This window comes from Mauremys mutica, chromosome 12, assembly GCF_020497125.1.
Source record: "Mauremys mutica isolate MM-2020 ecotype Southern chromosome 12, ASM2049712v1, whole genome shotgun sequence".
NCBI classification, from domain to species: domain Eukaryota; kingdom Metazoa; phylum Chordata; order Testudines; family Geoemydidae; genus Mauremys; species Mauremys mutica.
The window spans coordinates 38,044,460-38,064,403 of NC_059083.1; the positions used below are offsets into that span (position 1 = coordinate 38,044,460).

The 19,944-nt window shown below is 56.3% G+C and overlaps 1 protein-coding gene across 1 annotated transcript; it reads left to right on the forward strand.

The window, feature by feature from the left end:
- The first annotated feature begins 444 nt into the window (after positions 1 to 444).
- LOC123344807 (E3 ubiquitin-protein ligase TRIM39-like) lies at positions 445 to 18,597 on the forward strand. The gene is made up of 6 exons (XM_044981279.1): positions 445 to 924; positions 7,535 to 7,630; positions 9,043 to 9,273; positions 9,768 to 9,790; positions 9,890 to 9,993; positions 17,988 to 18,597. Exons 1-6 carry the CDS (start codon positions 505 to 507, stop codon positions 18,545 to 18,547), a joined length of 1,434 nt encoding a protein of 477 aa, XP_044837214.1. The 5' UTR covers positions 445 to 504; the 3' UTR covers positions 18,548 to 18,597.
- The last annotated feature ends 1,347 nt before the right edge of the window (positions 18,598 to 19,944 follow it).

Below are 19,944 nucleotides of genomic sequence, written 5' to 3' on the forward strand. Positions count from 1 at the left end.
AGTTCGAATTAAATGGCTTCCTGGTGTGGACGGTTGAGCGGTTAGTTCGAATTAACGCTGCTAAATTCGAATTAAAGTCCTAGTGTAGACCAGGCCAAAGACATATGGGGCAATGGACTTTAACACCACAGCCCTAGGGGAGGGGTGCTGAGATAGGCCAACAAGGAACACCAGCCTCTCTGCCACATGGCCTATTTTGGCATCCACTGCAGATGGCTCACCCCACTGTGGTAACTTTTATCCCCTCTGCCTATTCGTTTCTTAAAGTTGCTTGTTTGGAGGCTTTTCAGGGCTGTGGCTTCTTCTTTTTTTTTTTTTTGGGGTGGAATATCCTGCCGGAGCGCGTGATTGGCTCCCGGTTGCAGAAGCTGCTTAAAAAAAGCTTTAAAAGGCTGCTTGCCATTGATTTTTTTCTCTTTCGCTTTCGGGTTGCCTGTGGGTGTGGTTGGTTGGGCTGCTGGCTGCCTGCAAAGGGCAGAGAGAACAGACACCCACCCAGCTGCGATGGCCTCTCCAGCTACAGCAGGGGACATAAAAGATGATGCCATTTGCTCCATCTGCCTGGGGTATCTGACAGAGCCGGTGACTATAGCGTGTGGGCACAACTTCTGCCGAGCCTGCCTCACCCAGTACTGTGCGGAAAAGGGAGCGGGGACACCCCTGACCTGTCCCCAGTGCAGAGCCCAGTTCCAGAAAGGGGAGTTCAAGCCCAACACCCAGCTGAACAGCATAGTACAAAAGATCAAACAACTGGGGTTAAAACCAGGAAAAGGGCAAAAGGAGGATCTGTGTGAGAGACACGAGGAACGTCTCAAACTCTTCTGTGAGGAGGATGGAGAAACCATTTGCTGGGTGTGTGAGAAATCCCGGGACCACAAGTCTCACACGGTGGTTCCCGTGGAGGAGGCTGCCCAGGAGTACAAGGTAGGAAATGCTGTTGACTTTGCTTAATTAAACCCCTTAAGGACCCCAGGCTTATCCCCCATCAATCCCAGGACAATCTTTCACACCTGGCTGCCTAAGGTTAGGCACCTAAACGAAAGGGGCCTGGTTTTCAGGGGAGTGAGCACTGGGGGTTGTGGGTAATGGGAAAAGATCCAGACATTTTTGCCCCAACACTGCAAGTTCCAATGCCTGATAGAGAGAACAGGGCTGATGGCTCTTTGTGCACCTGCAACCCGTCTGCCAGGTGGAGTGGGCAGCAAGAAGGGCTGGGTTCAATATACAACACAGAACCAGCTCGAGCCCCCACCCAGTGACCTGGGCAAACCACACCCCACCCTGTGCGCCTCTGAGAGGCAAAACTTCCTCTCTCTAACGCACAGTGCCTGAGTGTAGAAAACACAGGTGCTGGCTTCCTCGTTTCCCCAGGGGTGCTCAAGCCCTGCTCTGCACAGGCCCCGCCCCCACTCCATCCCTTCACCCAAGACCACACTCCCACCCCACCTCTTCCTGCCCTGTTCTGCCCCCTCACCCGAGCGTGCCCTGCCCTCGCTCTGCCCTCTCTCCCAATGCCTCCAGCTCTATTCGTTCAGTCTCTTGAGGTTCTACCCTGCTCTTAGTGATTGTCAGCTCTTAGGCTTTGTCTACACTACAAAGTTTTGCTGGCAAAAATGATGCCACTTTAATTAAAGCCGCTGTTGCATGTGCACCCTAGCTCCTTGTGCAGGCAGAGCACATTCACACTAGCAGCTCTTACATCCACACAGAGAGCATCACGGTTAGTAGCGATCCCGCTCTGAAAACTGGCCACCAGGGTGCTTTGTAGAGGTGAAAGTGGGCCGGTGCGGGCCGGAGCAGTGCTCTGGCAAGAGCCGGCCACCAGCCCGGCCTGCACACAGCCGATATTTGCTCCCCTGTCAGCGGCCCTGCCGGTAGGTCCCAGCAGCACGGCTGCACTAGCGAGGTTAAAGCGCTGCCATGGCAGTACTGCCGGACCCTACCAGCAGGGCTGCCAACTGGGGGGGGGGGCTGCTGCCCAGGGTAGCCTGAGGGACTAGCAGGGGGCCTGGCGCCAGCCGGCAACAGGGGTTGGGTGCGCACCCGCACTCACTGCAGCCAGCGGGAAGCTGAGCGACCCGGCCCCAGCTGTGTTGCTTGGGGGAGGGGGAGGAATGGAACCACCCCCCTCCCTGAGCTCACCAGTGGTGGGAAGCGGAGCCCCCTTGGCCCCTCTGCCCCAAGGCCCCCCCTTCCAGGGGGCCAGAGCCACTCGCCCTGTTAAGGACACCGGGCCTGGTGCAGGAAGCACTGGTACGTCCCGGCGTCTACTTTCACTGACGGGGCTCAGAAACTGCCAGGAAATACTGGCACTTCTCTGCGACTGCCTTGTTCTGCAGGATCTCAGCTTTCACTTTGTGTTAAACTGACTCTCCAGCTGTTCTGGTTGTGAAGAAAACCTGAAAACTGACCCACATGTAGGGATGCAGAGAGCTGGGCACAGCAGCTCGGAGAGGTGTGAACAGCTCCAGTCCCTGAGTGGCGGGTGGGCTCAGGTGCCTGGGGATGATCCTTTAAATATCAGCATTGTTAACAATTTCATTCACCTTGTGAGAGCGGAGAGGGAGAGTTACAGCCCAGCACCACGTACTGCCAGTGACTCCTCCTTCTGGTGCCACAGGCGGGTGATGTTTGGGAGATGCCACCTCTTATTTCCCCACCCAGTAAAGAAGGTCCAGGCCCAGAGAGCCCAAAGGTATATTCTAGCCCCATGAGGGGAGACCGGCCCCAGCAGCCATTTGGAGCCAATCAGCAACTCCATCCGGTTTTGAACAATGCACCATCTCCTGTGAACAGACCATGGTGTCTCCTTTTGGTGACTCACATGGGCGGAGCTTATTTTGTGGGTGGATCTTCAGAGAATCCAGCCACCTTTGTCTCTCTGTCCTCTCCCCCAGTCTGATCCCTGCTCACTAATGAAGCTGTTTTGATGAATGCAAAGGCTGCTTTTCCGCCTCCTGTCTCTCACTAGTTCCTGCTGGCTCCTTCCCTCACTGCTTCCCTGCAGCAGCACCGCAGGGGTGTCACCGAATAGCTCCCCAGGAGCTCTCAGCAGCAGCTGCAGCAGCAGCCTGGGCCCTTGGGCAGAGAGGGGGAGAGAACTTGAGGGCCCAGAGAAAAGAGAAGGAGTGAAATGGGGAGATTCTGCAAGACGCTCAGGAGGGGACTCTCGGGTGCTCCCCTGGGTGCAGTACAGAGTCAGGCTGACAGAGCAGGAGCACGTTGCTGTGCCAGGTGAAGGAATCACACAATGTCAAAGGGGAAGAGAGTCCTGGTTATTACAGCTCTGGAGCAGTTGTAATTATGGGTGACACATTCCCCAGACCGAGTGTGTCCCTTGTTCCTCACTGACCTCCAGCCACATCACAGCTTCACCCTGTGCAGTTAATGGGACGGCGCTGGTGTCAGGCTCCCAGCTGCTGCCTGGGGGAGGTCACATACGAGCTTGGCAGACAGATGAGAGCACCGTGTGGATCTTGTTCCTGGCCTGGGCCTGGGGCACAGTGCAGTGATGCACCATCCTAAGCTCCTCGCTCTCACCGGCAGGAGGGATCGTTCAGAACCTTCCCAGTTATTTCCCCTCTGGCCTGTGCTCAGTGATGTGAAACTTTAGCTAAAAACACAGGCCTTGAGAAGTCCTCAGTGTCTGCATGATGCAGAGCGTCCCCGCTCTGAGACTGGCATCTCTGTTCCCACGCTGCCTTTGGGGCCCGCAGAGCTGAGTCTGCTGCCTCCTTCCAGGGTATTTTACTGCTTGTGTATGAAAGGACGATATCTATGGTACACGGGGACCAATGATGCTGCCAAGAATGACCTTGAGCGGATCACTACAGACTACGTGGCTCTGGGAAGAAGGATAACGGAGTTTGAGCGCAAGTGTTGTTCTCATCCATCCTCCCTGTGCAAGGAAAAGGCCTGGGTAGAGACCGTCGAATTGTGAAAGTCAATGAATGGCTACGCAGGTGGTGTCAGAGAGAAGGCTTTGGATTCTTTGACCATAGGATGGTGTTCCAAGAAGGAAGATTGCTAGGCAGAGACGGGCTCCACCTAACGAAGAGAGGGAAGAGCATCTTCGCAAGCAGGCTGGCTAACCTAGTGAGGAGGGCTTTAAACTAGGTTCATCGGGGGGAAGGACCAAAGCCCTGAGGTAAGTGGGGAAGTGAGATACCAGGAGGAAGCACGAGCAGAAGAGCACAAGATGGGAGGACTCCTGCCTCCATACTGAGAAAGCAGGCTGATTAGCTAGTTATCTTAAGAGCCTATACACAAATGCAAGAAGCCTGGGAAACAAGCAGGGAGAACTGGAAGTCCTGGCACAGTCAAGGAATTATGATGTGATTGGAATAACAGAGACTTGGTGGGATAACTCACATGACTGGAGTACAGTGATGGATGGATATAAACTATTCAGGAAGGACAGGCAGGGCACAAAAGGTGGGGGAGTTGCATTGTATGTAAGAGAGCAGTATGACTGCTCAGAGCTCCAGTATGAAACTGCAGAAAAACCTGAGAGTCTCTGGAGTAAGTTTAGAAGTGTGAGGTGTTGTTGTGGTGGGAGTCTGCTATAGACCACCAGACCAGAGGTATGAGGTGGACAAGGCTTTCTTCTGGCAACTAACAGAAGTTACTAGATCACAGGCCCTGGTTCTCATGGGGGACTTCAGTCACTCTAGTATCTGCTGGGAGAGCAATACAACAGTGCATAGACAATCCAGGAAGTTTTTGGCAAATAAATGTAGAGGACAATTTCCTGGTGCAAGTGCTGGAGGAACCAACTAGGGGCAGAGCTCTTCTAGACCTGCTGCTCACAAACCGAGAAGAATTAGTAGGGGAAGCAAAAGTGGATGGGAACCTGGGAGGCAGTGACCATGAGATGGTCGAGTTCAGGATCCTGACACAAGGAAGACAGGAGAGCAGCAGAATATGGACCCTGCACTTCAGAAAAGTAGACTTTGACTCCCTCAGGAAACTAATGGGCAGGATCCCCTGGGAGAATAACATGAGGGGAAAAGGAGTCCAGGAGAGCTGGCTGTATTTTAAAGAATCCTTATTGAGGTTGCCAGAACAAACCATCCCGATGTGTAGAAACAGGGGCGGCTCCAGGCCCCAGCATGCCAAGGGCGTGCTTGGGGCGGCATGCTGCGGGAGGCGCTCTGCCGGCCACTGGGTGGGCGGCAGGCAGGCAGCCTTCAGCAGCATGCCTGCGGAGGGTCCTCTGGCCCCGCGGCTCTGGTGGACCTCCTGCAGGCGTGCCTGCGGAGGGTCCGCTGGTCCTGCAGCTCCACCGAAGCCACGGCACCAGTGGACCCTCCGCAGGCACGCCTGCGGGAGGTCCACCAGAGCCGCGGGGCCAGAGGACCCTCTGCAGGCATGCCTGCGGGAGGTCCACCGGAGCCACGGAGCCGGCGACCGGCAGAGCATCCCCCGCGGCATGACACCATGCTTGGGGCAGCGAAATGTCTAGAGCCGCCCCTGTGTAGAAAGAATAGTAAATGTGGCAGGTGACCAGCTTGGCTTAACAGTGAAATCCTTGCTGATCTTAAACACAAAAAAGAAGCTTGCAAGAAGTGGAAGTTTGGACAAATGACCAGAGAGGAGTATAAAAATATTACTCAGGCAAGCAGGAGTGAAATCAGGAAGACCAAATCACACTTGCAGTTGCAACTAGCAAGGGATGTTGAGTAACAAGAAGGGTTTCTACAGGTATGTTAGCAACAAGAAGAAGGTCAGGGAAAGTGTAAACCCCTTACTGAATGGGGGAGGCAACCTAGTGACAGAGATGTGGAAAAAGCTAATGTACTTAATGCTTTTTTTGCCTCTGTCTTCATGAACAAGGTCAGCTCCCAGACTGCTGAAGTGGGCAGCACAGTATGGAGAGGAGGTGACCAGCCCTCTGTGGAGAAAGAATTGGTTCAGGACTATTTATTAAAGCTGGATGAGCACAAGTCCATGGAGCCAGATACACTGCATCTGAGGGTGATAAAGGTGTTGGCTGATGTGATTGGAGAGCCATTGGCCATTATCTTTGACAACTCATAGCGATCGAGGAGGTCCTGGATGGCTGGAAAAAGGCTAATGTAGTGCCCATCTTTAAAAAAGGGAAGGAGGAGGATCCGGGGAACTACAGGCCAGTCAGCCTCACCTCTATCCCTGGAAAAATCATGGAGCAGGTCCTCAAGGAATCAATTCTGAAGCACTTAGAAGAGAGGAAAGTGATCAGGAACAGTCAGCATGGATTCACCAAGGGCAAGTCATGCCTGACTAACCTAATGGCCTTCTATGAGGAGATAACTGGGTCTGTGGATGAGGGGAAAGCAGTGGATGTCTTATTCCTTGAGTTTAGCAAAGCTTTTGATACGGTCTCCCACAGTATTCTTGCCAGCAAGTTAAAGAAGTATGGGCTGGATGAATGGACTGTAAGGTGGATAGAAAGCTGGCTAGATTGTCGGGCTCAATGGGTAGTGATCAATGGCTCCATGTCTAGTTGGCAGCCGGTATCAAGCGGAGTGCACCAAGGGTCGGTCCTGGGGCTGGTTTTGTTCAGTATCTTCATTAATGATCTAGAGGATGGTGTGGATTGCACCCTCCGCAATATTGCAGATGACACTAAACTGGGAGGAGTGGCAGATATGCTGGAGGGTAGGGATAGGATACAGAGGGACCTAGACAAATTAGATGACTGGGCCAAAAGAAACTTGATGAGGTTCAAAATGGACAAGTGCAGAGTCCTGCATTTAGAACGGAAGAATCCCATGCACTGCTACAGACTAGGGACCGAATGGCTAGGCAGCAGTTCTGCAGAAAAGGACCTAGGGGTTACGGTGGATGAGAAGCTGGATATGAGTCAACAGTGTGCCCTTGTTGCCAAGAAGGCTAACGACATTTTGGGCTGTATAAGTAGGAGCATTGCCAGCAGATCGAGGGATGTGATCATTACCCTCTATTTGATGTTGGTGAAGCCTTATCTGGAGTACTGTCCAGTTTTGGGACCCACACTACAAGAAGGATGTGGAAAAATTGGAAAGAGTCCAGCAGAGGGCAACAAAAATGATTAGAGGGCTGGAGCACATGACTTATGAGGAGAGACTGAGGGAACTGGGATTATTTAGTCTGCAGAAGAGAAGAATGAGGGGGGATTTGATAGCTGCTTTCAGTTACCTGAAAGGGGGTTCCAAAGAGGATGGATCTAGACTGTTCTCAGTGGTACCAGATGACAGAACAAGGAGTAATGGTCTCAGGTTGCACTGGGGGAGGTTTAGGTTGGATATTAGGAAAAAAAACTCACTAGGAGGGTGGTGAAACACTGGAATGGGTTACCTAGGAAGGTGGTGGAATCTCCTTCCTTAGAGGTTTTTAAGGTCAGGCTTGACAAAGCTCTGACTGGGATGATTTAGTTGGGGATTGGTCCTGCTTTGAGCAGGGGGTTGGACTAGATGACCTCCTGAGGTCCCTTCCAACCCTATGATTCTATGATACTCTCCACCCATCAGACAGGCAGACTAATGGCTGTTCATTGCACGCAATGTCCCTGCAGGAGAAACTCCAGGGAGCCCTGGGCCCTCTGAGGAAGGAGCTGGAGGAAGCCCTGGTGCTGACGTCTAAAGAGAAGGAGAAAACCACAGAGTGGCAGGTGGGTGTCCGGGTTTCTCTCTCCCTGAGTCCTTCCCCCTGCAACGCTCCCAGGGATGAAGGAGCTGTGAAGCTCCAGGACAAGGGTGTGAACCTGCTCTGGTTGCTTGCCCCATGATGGAGGCTTGGTGCCAGCAGGATCAGGCTGTGTCTCTGGTGGGGGTCTCAGCACAGCAGCTCCTGTACGTGGCAGAGGAGGGGCAGTTCCTGGCCCTAATGAGGTGGTGCAAACTCACCCCAGTGCTCTCTGATAGGGGCAAATTCTCAATAGCGGGTGAAGTGTTTTCACTATCACATGGACCCTGTTTCCCTCCTGCAGGTGGGGGTGGTGTAGAGGCTGCTGCAGCCAGTGGGATTCAGGGGCCTCCATGAAATAGCTCCACAGTGTGTCTGCAGCCTGGAGGACACAGGGATTGTTCCTTCTCCATCCTCCCCCATCTTCTCCCCCACAGTCCCTGCAGCGCATCTGCCCAGTGCCTGGGCCGGACACTAGAGCTGGGAGCTGGGGGGAGGATTTACTCCATGGGTGAGGTTCAACATCACTCAGCTGGCTGGGCTGGGGCCGGGCTGGGAGCTGAGCTCTTCTGAACATCAAACCCAGTTGTGGGTGCTGAGGTCTTTGCAAAGTCTGCCCCAAGGGTGCGTCTAAATGGCACCAACAAGTAGCTGCGGGCTAGTCACTGAGTCATTACCCAGGGGGCTGGGTGGGTTTGTACAGCCCCTGCTGCTGTGGCTTCACTGCTACCAACACCCGAGCAAGCTGGAGTGTGTCGTCACCTGCTGCCTTCACTTCTCCATTGCATTGTGGACACCCCCTGAGTCAGCAGAGCCAGGGGCAGGTCAGTGTAAAGCCAGGCAGAGCTTGGCCACTTCACAGCCTCTGCTGCCATCATGTGGCCACCTCATCCCAGTCACCTGCTACTGTTACTGTGACTTTACCTGTGCTTGTCTGTAGACAGATGATGAACCCATGGGACACAATGTCTGTGCCAGTTCACTTGCCTTTCACAGTGAAATCCCCAGAGAGTGTGGGGTGTGTGAGGAAGACACTGGCTGGTCACTGGACACATGGGCATGGGGTGCTCAGGCAGGCTGGGTGAGGCCAAAGCCAGCTCTGACAATACCCTGGGTGCCCAACACCCATGTGTGCCCCACTCCCTTGTGTCCATCCCATGCCACCTGCAAGAACATACTGCAGCTCTACAAAGCACCCTAGACAACCCTGCTACCAAACTGGCCTTATTAATATTGAACTTAATCAAACCCTTTGTGGTACGTTTCTCAAAGAAGTAAATATCCTTACAAACCTGATAGTGATTTAACATTTCCTGCTTCATGGACAGAGGCCCAGTCTGTGTAACTCAACATCTGGCTCATGTTTTCTCTGTGCCTTTCCTATTCTTCTATCTCCAGAGGAAAGTGAAGAATAAGAGAGAGACGATTGCAGGTGAATTTAACAAACTGCACACGCTGCTGAGAGAGGAGGAGCAGCTGCTTCTGCAGAGCCTGGAGGAGGAGGAGAGGGAGACTCTGCAGAGACTAAGGGAAAATGTAACCAAACTCTCCCAGCAAAGCTCCTCTCTGCAGCAGCTGATCATAGAGATCGAGGAGAAGTGTCAGCAACCAGTTGTGGAGCTGCTAAAGGTGAGACGGCATCAAAATTCTCCACCCATCCAGAATTAGAACTCAGATCCCTGGGTCTGGATTCCAACAATTAGAGTAAATGTATTCTGTGGTTTACTGACAAACAGAACATCCGGCTAAGGGCTCCATCAGTTCCAAAATATCCCAGTTCATGTTGGAGGGGAATTCTCCTCATGGAGACCCAGTGAGGCCATGGGAGATTAAATGGATGATACAAGAATGATACTGAGCTGAACCCATCCCTGCTCTGACTCCAGAACATTGGACCCAACACAGGCGATACACACAGATACTGATGAGTTGGGTCCCTAGAAGGGAGAATCCTTTAGCTAAATTACTGTCTCAGCTACATAAATGAAACAAGTGTTAATGCAAAATGGTGTATGAGATTTTACCACAAAACAGTGAAGCCTGGGAGGGTTGATCTATTTTCTAGATGAAAGTTTTATGCACGTTGTGTTAATACAAAACATTTTTTCTTTTTTTCCTTTCAGGATGTGAAAAGCACATTGAGCAGGTGTGTTTCCTATTGTCATTGCTTGGATATTCTTGGTGGTGGTTCTGGGATGCTGTGTGTACAGAGAAGCTGAGTGATGATGGGACGTTTTCTTCATAGGAGTGAGAATGTGAAACTCCAGGAACCAGAAGCTGTTTCTACTGACCTGAAGAACGTGTATAAAATTTCCCTTGACATGAGGGAAGCGCTGCAGAGATTCGGAGGTGAGTGGATTCTACTGGGACATTCAGCTGTGTTGTGCCTGGGGAACTGGACAGAGCCTGGGACCCCAGGACACGCTTGCACCCAGCTGACAAGCTTGGAGCCGTGATAGCTGGAGGCTGATGCGCTGAGTGCTGGGCAGTTTGCCTGCTACTTACAGCCACCTGCTGGTACTTGCCCAGGTGTCTGACCAGGCCCCGTCACTCTGACATCCTGACCCCTCCATGGCTGAGTTACTGGGTGTCCCTGAGCCAGGTGCTGTGAGGCCTGGACTGGGCCCATCGTGCTGGGAGCTGCACAGACGGGTAACGGATGACGTGTCTGTGCCTCTCTCCTGGGACATGTGAGGACTGCGTTGTGTGGCCACCGCTCAGCACTGCCCCAGCCCCCATTAGCCAAGGCTGGCCCAGCTTTCTGAGCTGGAAGAGGGGCCGGTCTGGCTGCTGTTGTCTGACCTGGGCCGTGTGTTACTGGGTAACAAGCTGAATCCTACGGGCCCCTCGTCTGCTCTGAGCACAGCCCAGTGTGAGGTTGGGTCAGTGGTTTCCTGCTCAGTGAGTGAGACTCACTCACAAGTGTGACCCTGTCACAACGGCTGAGCGTGAGCTGCCCCCATCCAAACCCCTCCCACAACCCCAGCGTGGAGACCGGGGGAAAGGCAGAAACCTGATAGCGAGGAGGGACAGAGAAGAAACTAAGGCAGAGGAGAGGAGGGAGGGAAGGTTCAATGAGCTCGGTCTGTGATTGTTGAACGGGCCCATTCCTCCTACCCGCCCCCGCCCCCGCCCGCTCCTCTCCTCCCACCCCCTACTCCCCCCAGCAGGGATCAGTGGAAGGGGCCAAGCTGGGTGTGTCTGTCCCGGCAGATGGAGGCTGCGGAGTCGGTGCTCGCTGCAGGGCCAGGATCTCAGGGCTCCAGGGAGCAGGAACCCCAGGCTGTGGGGGAAGCAGCTTCCTGTCTGTGATGGGCTGGAGCCAGCACATCCCTGCTCCCCTCCCCGTTCACTGCCCCCAGCCCAGCACAGTCTCTGCCCACTGGACCCCGAACACGGCTGGGCTCTGGGCCATTCCACACCCCTGGCCCCTGAGCCTGTCGGGACCCTGAGCCAGTCACCTCAGTGCCTCGTTCTAGGGGGTCACCAGCCCCTGGGGAGCCTCCTGTCAGCCCCCCAGAAGCCCCTTCCTGGGCAGGGTCCCAGGCCCTGAGTCACTCGCTGGCTGCTCCAGGCTGGCCAGGCCCAGGGTCTCCAGCAGGGTCACCGCGCTCGCTGCCAGAGCTCCCAGCCCCGACCCAGCCCGTCCCGTTGTCCCAGCGCTGACCCCTCCCCTGCGGGTGGGGACGCTGCTGCTCTCAATGGCTGAGCCCCTCTCTCTGCCGCTGCCTCTGCTGCTGCGCTCGCAGGCTCGGCTCGGGCCAGGGCCAATGCGGCTGCTGGGGCTGTTCCTTCCCTCAGCACCTGGGTTCTCTGTGTCTGGGGCAAATGGCGGGTGAGTGGGCAGGGACCTGCTCAGAGACACACGCCCTGTGCTGCACCCAGAGGGCAGAGACCAGCCCGGGCTGGGCAGCAAAGTGCCACCGCACTGAGATTAACCCTTTCCTTCCACCCACCCCAGCAGCCCCGGCCGGTCAGTGCCACTCGACTGCCTGTGCTCTGACCCCAGGGACCCGGGTTCGGCAGCTCAGGGGAGTCTCTGGGAAAATGTGTGGGGCAGAGTAACCAGGGCTTCCTGCGCTTCAGGGTCCCTGTGTGCAATGGGGAAGGCCCCGCACTGTCATGCAGACCTTAGGAGCTGGGCAGTGAGTGTTGTTATTGATACCAGCCTCAGCCATTTCAGGGTATCTTGGCAAGTTTCTTGCCTCAGTTTACCCTCTTCAGCACTCCTTAAATTACGCCCCACAGTCCAAAAGATCTGAGAGAAAAGTCTCCTCCTGGGGTCCACTCTGAGTCCAAGTAAACCCCGAAATAAAATCCTTTCCCTCACTCTGCTCCAGCCTCCAGCTCTCACTGCAGCTCCTCACTGTCCTCAAGTCAGGAGCCCTCAGTCCTTCCAGAAGCTGGACTTGGATTAGTTTCCATAGTGGAATCAGATGACTCCAGCCCTCCCTCCTGGAGCTGGGTCATTTCAGACTGTGCCTTTATTCTCTGCATCCACTTTCTCCATCCGGGGGCAGCTCTCCAGGGTTCTGTCCTGCTACAGCTGCTGCTGTCATTGTCATCTCTGGCATCTCTTAGGGGAGCTCCTCTGCCTAGGACAGTGATCTCCAAACTGTTTTGTTCAAGCCCTTCCTTACCTGGTTTGCGCCCCAGCCGTGAGAGCTGTTGTCAAGAGCTGGGCCAGGAACGGGGCTCCAGTTGGGGCCAGAAGCTGGGCGCCATGGCTGGGAGTGGACCCGCGGTTGGGGCCGGGAGCTGGGGGCTTCAGCCCGGGGTAGAACCATGTTTGGGGCTGGGGCTGCAGCTGGGTTCTCAGCCTGGAGCAGGGCCGGGAGTCGGTGGCTGAAGTCGGGGCCCGAGATGCAGCTGGGGCTGAGGGTGGGGCCGGAGTGGAGCTGGGGGCAAAGCAGGGCTGGGTGACATTCCCTTCCCGCCACCATGGGGGCTGGTCCAGGCCCCGTCAGGCCCCCCAAATGTTCCTACACACCCTCTAGGGGGTCACGACCCACAGTTTGGGGAGCACTGCTCTAGGAGCCCCTTCCAGGCTCCTTGCTCTGTGAGCTCTCCTGGGAGCTCCTCTCCTCAGCAGCTTCCTGTCCCTAGGATCCCTTCAGCTGAGCCCTGGAAACCCTTTATCAGCCTCATTTGCTGTTTTGCTGCCGACTAGCCACCTAGGGATTTAATTACTTCCAGGTTGGTCTGGGTTGTCTCATTCTCCCTTACAGGGACCTGTCACAGGTAGTCTGGTCCCTGACTCCCCTAAAAGGACCAGCCCTCTTGATACATTTCCTCCCACCCCCAGAGCCAACCTGTATTCAAAGGGAGGCTTGACCATGGCTGACACTTGGTTATGTTCTGCTAGAAAAGTTTCAAACTCCAGGGAAGTAAATTGGTGGCCACTTCCAGGAGCTGCACGGACCTAGGGAGGCAGGGAGCCTGCCTTAGCCCCGGGCCCCCACTGCGCCACTGACCAGACTTTTAATGTCCCAGTCGGTTGTGGCAACCGGAGCCGCCAGGGTCCCTTTTCGACCAGGCGTTCCAATAAAAAAACAGATGCCTGGCAACCCTATGGACAGGTGCCAACCCTAGGTCCTGTCCACATGGCCCAGTAACACCCTGCTGAGCCAGGTACCGGCAGCCACATGCCAGCCCAGGCCCCTGGCAGGGACGCTGAGCTGCCAGCTGCCATGGTCACTAACAGTGTTAACTCTGTCACCTGCCACTCACCAGGCTTAGAGCCCCCAGGGCCCTGGGCCCAGCCCCAGGAACTGCTGTAAGCTGGCACCAGAGCAATGCAGGGCTGGAAGGGCCCTCGAGAGGTCACCTAGTCCAGCCCCCCACGCTAGGTCAGGGACTAGACTATCCCTGGCAGGGATTTGTCCAACCTGTTCTTACAAACCTCCAGTGACGGGGATCCCACAACCTCCCTTGGAGCCGGATCCAGAGCTTCACGGCCCTGAGAATTAGAAAGTGTTTCCTCATCTCCAGCCTCAACCTCCCTTGCTGCAGATTGTGCCCATTGCTCCTTGGACAGGTTCTCTGTGTCTCCAAGCCTGAGCATCGCTGGTATCGCACTGAATGGCTGGGAGTGCCCAGGCTCAGAGTCCAGTTCCCAGTGGACAGGAGCTCACATTGTAACTCACCTTAACGACAGCCTCACCAGGCACCTCCGGAGGGAGGCCAAGGCCTGAAGGGGCTGCAGGGACGATTCCTCCCCAGGGAGAGGCTCCTGCAGCTGTCAGGGCTGAGCCATGTTGGCAGGACAGTGGGGAGCTGACACGTCCTCTGTTTCCTTATACCCTCGATACACAGAGCTCCAGCAGCCGGGGTGTAAAACCCAATTCGTATCCTCAGCACCGAACTCACTGACACTGCCCCAAGGGTCTTCTCCTACTGGGGTTGGGGAGTGAGTAAGGGGCACTGGAAGAGGGGGTCAGGGGGCCATGGCCCCATCACTTTTACCAATGGGAGGGCTGTTCCCTCCCACTTATTACCAGCCATAAGGGTGAGCGAGGATGGGGGAGTGGGCCGAGAGGAGAGACCAGGGGCTCTGGGTGTTGGGGAAGAGGTGGTGTGAAGGCAGGGGCTCAGGAAGAAGGGGCAGTGTGAGATCGAGGGTTCAGAGGTGCGGGGACAGGAGCTCGGGGAGAAGGGCTGGCACGAGTGGGTGACCCCTCTACTTTTAGGGAGCTTCCATCACTCCCGGGGAGAGCACCATCCCGGATCCTGATCCACGGGCACATCTGTGTATTTGCCGGGTGCACAGAGCTCTCTGTGTGGAGACACTTTCACGCTCACCCAGGAACCTGTGCTGGGAGGCCCCACTGCCCAGGAGGCTGAGGGCTCTCACTCCCCTGCACTGGGGGTGAAGGGAGGGGCCCTGGGGCTGCTGTTCCTCGTCCCAGGAAGGGGGTGAAGGGGATGTGGACACAGACAATGTCCCCTCTTGCACTGTGAGGGGCAGACCTGGCTCCTCCCTGGGCTTCAGAGCCTGAGCTCCAGCCAGAACCTGAAAATCTATGTGGCTATTTTTAATTCCAAAGAGGGAGCCCCGCCAGCCTGAATCTGTCCACCCTGTTCCAAGATTCGCTGCTGCAGGCTGTGTAGAAGGACCCAAAGTGTCGCCAGAGTCTGGGTGTGAAAGTTCCCAGCTGGTCTGACCCAGGGCTGGTTAATGAGAGCGAGGGGGGTGGCTGACGCAGTTGTTAGATGGAGACACCTGAACTCCTGGGGCTCTGAGACGGTCTCTGTGACTGTTATCCGCCCTGGGAGATGCCCAGGTGCAGCTGCAGAGGGTCTGTGCCGCTAGCATCGTCCATGGGACAAATGGCTCTGGGCAGAGAGTTCAGGCTGGAGCCAAGTCTCCATTTTCAGCCTGATTTGTGGGGGTGAGATCAGGGGTCCAGGGGGCATTTGTCTGCAAAGGGCAAATTAAAGAGCAGCTCTGGAGTGTTTCATCGCTGATGTCCGGAGCCCGGCCTGCCTGTAACTGCGTTTCTGGGGATGTTGACAGTCTCTCATTGCAAGTCACTGGGATTGGGGCTCCTAAGTTGCTCAGACAGGTTTGCAGTGGAGCTGGGTGAAACGTTTTGGACAAATAGTTTATTTGCTGCAAAATTATATTTCGGATCAACAGAAACTATTCGTGAATCCATGTCGGGTTTGCTGACTAGTTTCAATTAAGAGAAGAAGGTGCCGCCGCTTCCCTTGTAGCCTTTAGCCCAGTGGCTGGGCCCTCAGCTGGGAGCCCCAGGTTCAATCCCCCTGGGTGATGCCATGAAAGCTTGAACCGCTGGGCTCCAGGTGTCTGATGACGTCCCCCTGTGTCTAAACACTGCCATGGGCACTGGGCCAGAGTGTGGGGGTGAAAATGACTCTGCAGCCCAGTGGGTCGGGCCCCCATCTGAGAGCCCAGAGTCCAGATCCTCTGCTCCAGTGACCCTGTAATTATTGATCCATAACCCCAGTGAGGGGAGGGGTTACGGCCCCTGGCACAGCAGTGTCTCAGCCATGTCTGCCGGGGTTTCCTTGCACTGATGTAGCTGCACCGGTGCAAACCCCTAGTGTAGACGCGCTGTGCAGGTGTGAACTGGGACTGGTCCCCGGTGCAGTTTCTCCCAGATGGAGGGGGCAGTAAGTGGGGAAATGCCCCTTCCCTTCCCCACTGCCCTGGCCTCATTAGCAACAGCCCATTAGTGCACATTTATACCCCCCCCCAAATCTTCCACTGTAATGCCCCGCAAGTGAGCCCAATCCAGGCAACTGCCCCCGTGGGGGTGGGACTCAGCCCGGCAAGGGGAGAGCCTGGCTGTGGGGTTTCCCTGGCTGGAAGGTGGGGCCTGTGGGGCCTTCCAGCATGGAGAGTCCCAGCTGCTCCCCCTGGGGCAGGGCTGCACCCCCAGTGTGTGTGGGGACAGCACTGACCTGCTCTGAGCGAGAAACCCACCACACATGTCCCGAAAGCAACAGAGATTCCTTGGGGCCTGCCTCTCCCTCCCCCTTCTCTGGCTCCTGCCCCTCCCTTACCCTTCCCTCACCCCTGTGAGGGACCCTGGACCCTGCGTCTATTCTGACCCCTCAACAACATCCCTCCCTCTCTTCTCACTCCCTTTCTGCTCCCCTGGGCTCCTGCCCCTCTACTCCCACTTTGCCTCCCTGGCACATGCCCCTGCCCTCCACCCATCTCTGCCCCGCTGGAACAGCCCCTCCCTTCTCCCCCTGCCCTCCTGGCATCTGCCCCCTCCCCCAAACATCCTCTGCACCCTGGAGCCCTCCCATCACTTCACACCCCCGCTATGTCCTGGCGTCCACCTCTCCCCTTTCCCTCCTCTGTGCCATGTCTCCCACCCCTCCCCTCACCCTCCTCTGCTGTCCTGACTTTCGCCCTTCTTACTCCCCTCAGCCCTCCTGACACCTGCCCCTCTCCCCACCCTCTCTGACCCCTGGCACCCGCCCCTTCCCTCACCCCCCTGTGCCCACCCCTCCTCTAGCCCCACTCTGACCCCCTGGCACCTGCCTCTCCCCAATCCCCTCTCCTAGCACCTCCCTCTGCCCACCTGCCCTGCCTCTCACCCCTCTCTGCCCCCTGGTGCTTGTCCCTCCTGTCCTCTGCCCTCCCTGTGCCTGCCCTTCTGCTCAGCCCCCTCAATCCCCTGGCACCTGCCCTCCCCCTCCCCTGCATCCTCCTGCTGCCTGCCCCTTCCTTCATCCTCCTGCCCCCCAACACCTGACCCTCCCCTTGGCCCCTTCCTTCCTGGTGCCCAGCCCCTCCCCACCCTCTGCCCCACTGACCCTGCTGTCCTCTCGCACCTCTGCCACCATCACCCAGGCCACCTTCTCTTTATTTCTCACCCCTGCCCCTCCCCTCCCCCTCTGGCTCCATGACACCTGCACCTCTCACCGCCCCTCCAGTTCCCTGGTGCCAGCTCCTCCTGTGCCCCAAGTCCCAGCTCTACCCTGGCCCCATCTGCCTCCCTGGTGCAAGTCCCTTCCCTCACCCGCCTTTGGGACCCCTGGTCTCAGCCCTTCCCCTCACCTCAGCACTGCCCCACCCCTCCCCTCCCCCTCTCCTAACCTCTGGGCCCCACCCTCCCTTCATCCTCCCTCTGCCCCCCTGGTGCCCACATCTCCCTGCACACACCTCTGCCCCCTAGGGCCTGCCCTTCTCCACACCCCTCTCTGCCCCCCTTCTGCTCACCTGCTCCCTCCCCCCCATTCTGCCCCTTTGGCACCAATACCTGTTCATTCGCTCCCCCCCCCATGATTCCACCTCCCCCACTTCTCATCATCTCACCCCCTGGCAGCTCATTCTGCCCTTGATTTCCCCTGCCCATTGGAGCTCCCCCATTCCCTCACCCCCCTCTGCCCCCTGGTGCCTGCCCCTTCCCTTGCCCCCCGCAGCCTCCTCGGGTCTGTCCCCTTCTGCTCCCAAGGAGCCCACCCCTCCCCTCCCCTCTCCCCCTGCAGCCCCCTGGAACCTGCCCTTCCCTTCACACCCCTGTCGTCCTGGTGCCCCTCTCTTCCCTTATCACCCCATAGCCCTTGTGCCTGCCCCACCCCATGTCCCTCCCTCCTCCCCCTGCTCCTGTCACCTCCCCCTCCGCTTTCCTCTCCCAGCATCAGTCACCTCCCCTCCCCCGCCTCCCCTGACACCTTCCAACCCCTCCCCCGCTCCTCCTGCCCCTTCCCTCATTGTTTCCTCACAGGCAGAGGGGCCCTGACTCCACTCAGGCCACAACCCCTCCCCCCCCCCAGTGATTAATGGGGCTGCAGGTTAATTTCCCTTTGATCTCAGTGACCAGCCCCTGCCCCTAGTCCTGACTCTGTGACTCTCTCCCCAGTGGACGTGACTCTGGATCCAGACTCGGCTCATCCCAAACTCGTCCTGTCGGAGGATCGGAAACGTGTGAGACTCGGAGAAAAACGCCAGGATCTGCCCGACAACCCTGAGAGATTTGATACGTACCCTGAAATTCTGGGCGCTGAGGGGTTCGCGGGCGGGAGGCGTTACTGGGAGGTGGAGGTGGGAGACAAGACTGAGTGGGTACTGGGGGTTTGTAGGGAATCTGTGAGCAGGAAGGGGCAGGTCAGACTCTCACCTAGGAATGGACACTGGGTCGTGTGGCTGAGGGATGGGGGATACGAGGCCCGCACCTCCCCCTCGACCCCCCTCCCCGTGAGCGTCAGGCCCAGCCGGGTGGGGATTTTCCTGGACTATGAGGCGGGCGAGGTCTCGTTTTACAATGTGACTAACAGGTCCCATCTCTTCACTTTCACTGGCACCTTCTCCGGGAAGCTCCGTCCTTATTTCTATCCTGGTCTCAACGCTGGGGGTACAAACGCGGCTCCCCTGATAATCTGCCCGGTCCCAGCTCAGGCCGGAGGGAATCTCGGTCCCTGACAGTGACCCCGCGGCACAGACTGGCCCCTCCCAGCCCAGCTGCTCTTCCCACCCCCAGTGGTGGGGGCCAGTTACTGCAGCAACTGGACTTTCTGTGCTGACCGGACGCTGCCAGTTTCCCTTTTCAGCTGGAGCTTCCAGTCGAAAACCGGACACCTGGGAACCCCCAGCCCCCACCTTCCCCGTCCCCTGCCCCAGGGGTAGCAGATGGTGGGGGATGGGGTCATTCACTCTGGCCAGAATTTTCTACCCCTGTGAAATCTCAATATAAAATATGAAAGAAAAAAGATTATTTTAACTAGAAAATATTGTTGTAACAAGGTGTAAATACAAGAATATTTTACTTTACATTTCAACAGTATTTAAAAAACAAGCATCTAAATATATTTGTAGAAATGGAATTATTTACATTTTTTATCTTTCCCTCAAATCTATAGTGAAGTTTAACTTCTCTAAATAATGTCATTTGTATTTCAACTGTGGAATTTCAAGAAATCCAAAATTTTTATCTTAACAAAATAAACTATTAAATTGTCAGACTGGGTTGTTCGGTTACAATGTACATGTGTCATAAACATCACAACTACACACATGTGTAGCTGCTCTCTCTCTCTTTCACCCCCCCCCCCCGCCTTATTGTCTTGATTGGTTCTCTCTGGCAGGCAGGGCACATACACCCACCTGCTGCACTACACCTTTGAAAATTAATAGTTGAAAAAATGATAGAATTAAAAGCAGAAAAGAGTCCTGTGGCACCTTATAGACTAACGGACGTTTTGCAGCATGAGCTTTCGTGGGTGAATGCCCACTTCATTGGATGCATGTGGTGGAAATTTCCAGAGGCAGGTATAAATATGCAAGCAAGAAGCAGGCTGGAGATAACGACGTTAGTTCAATCAGGGAGAATGAGGCCCTCTTCTAGCAGTTGAGGTGTGAACACCAAGGGAGAGTGTAGCGAGTCGGTGTGGCTCCCCTCCGGCCCAGCAGAGGGAGCTCCCGGCCAGACGCCCAAGTGGGCTGAGACACCACTTCCTGTTCCCGCCCCCCGGAAGTCAAGGGGCGGGACAGGAAGTATAAAAGGAAGATGCCAGAGCTCAGTCAGGAGCCAGCAGCCGCCGGGAGCAGACGTGCCGGCGGGAGCTCCTGACTGGGAGCCCTCCAGGAACCAAGGCAGCTGCCCAGACTGGCCTCCGCTTCCCCGCGCCCACTACGAGGAGGAGCCGCCAGAGCTGCCCCGTGACCGGTACTGGGACGAGCCGCCGGACCGCCCCTGCGCCCCCCCCGAAGAGGAGCCACCGGGGCTTCCCCGGCCCTGCTACCCGGAGGAGCCGCCGGAGCAGGCCTGGCCGGACTTTCCGGAGGTGCTACCAGACCTCCCACCAAGCCCGGACCCGGAG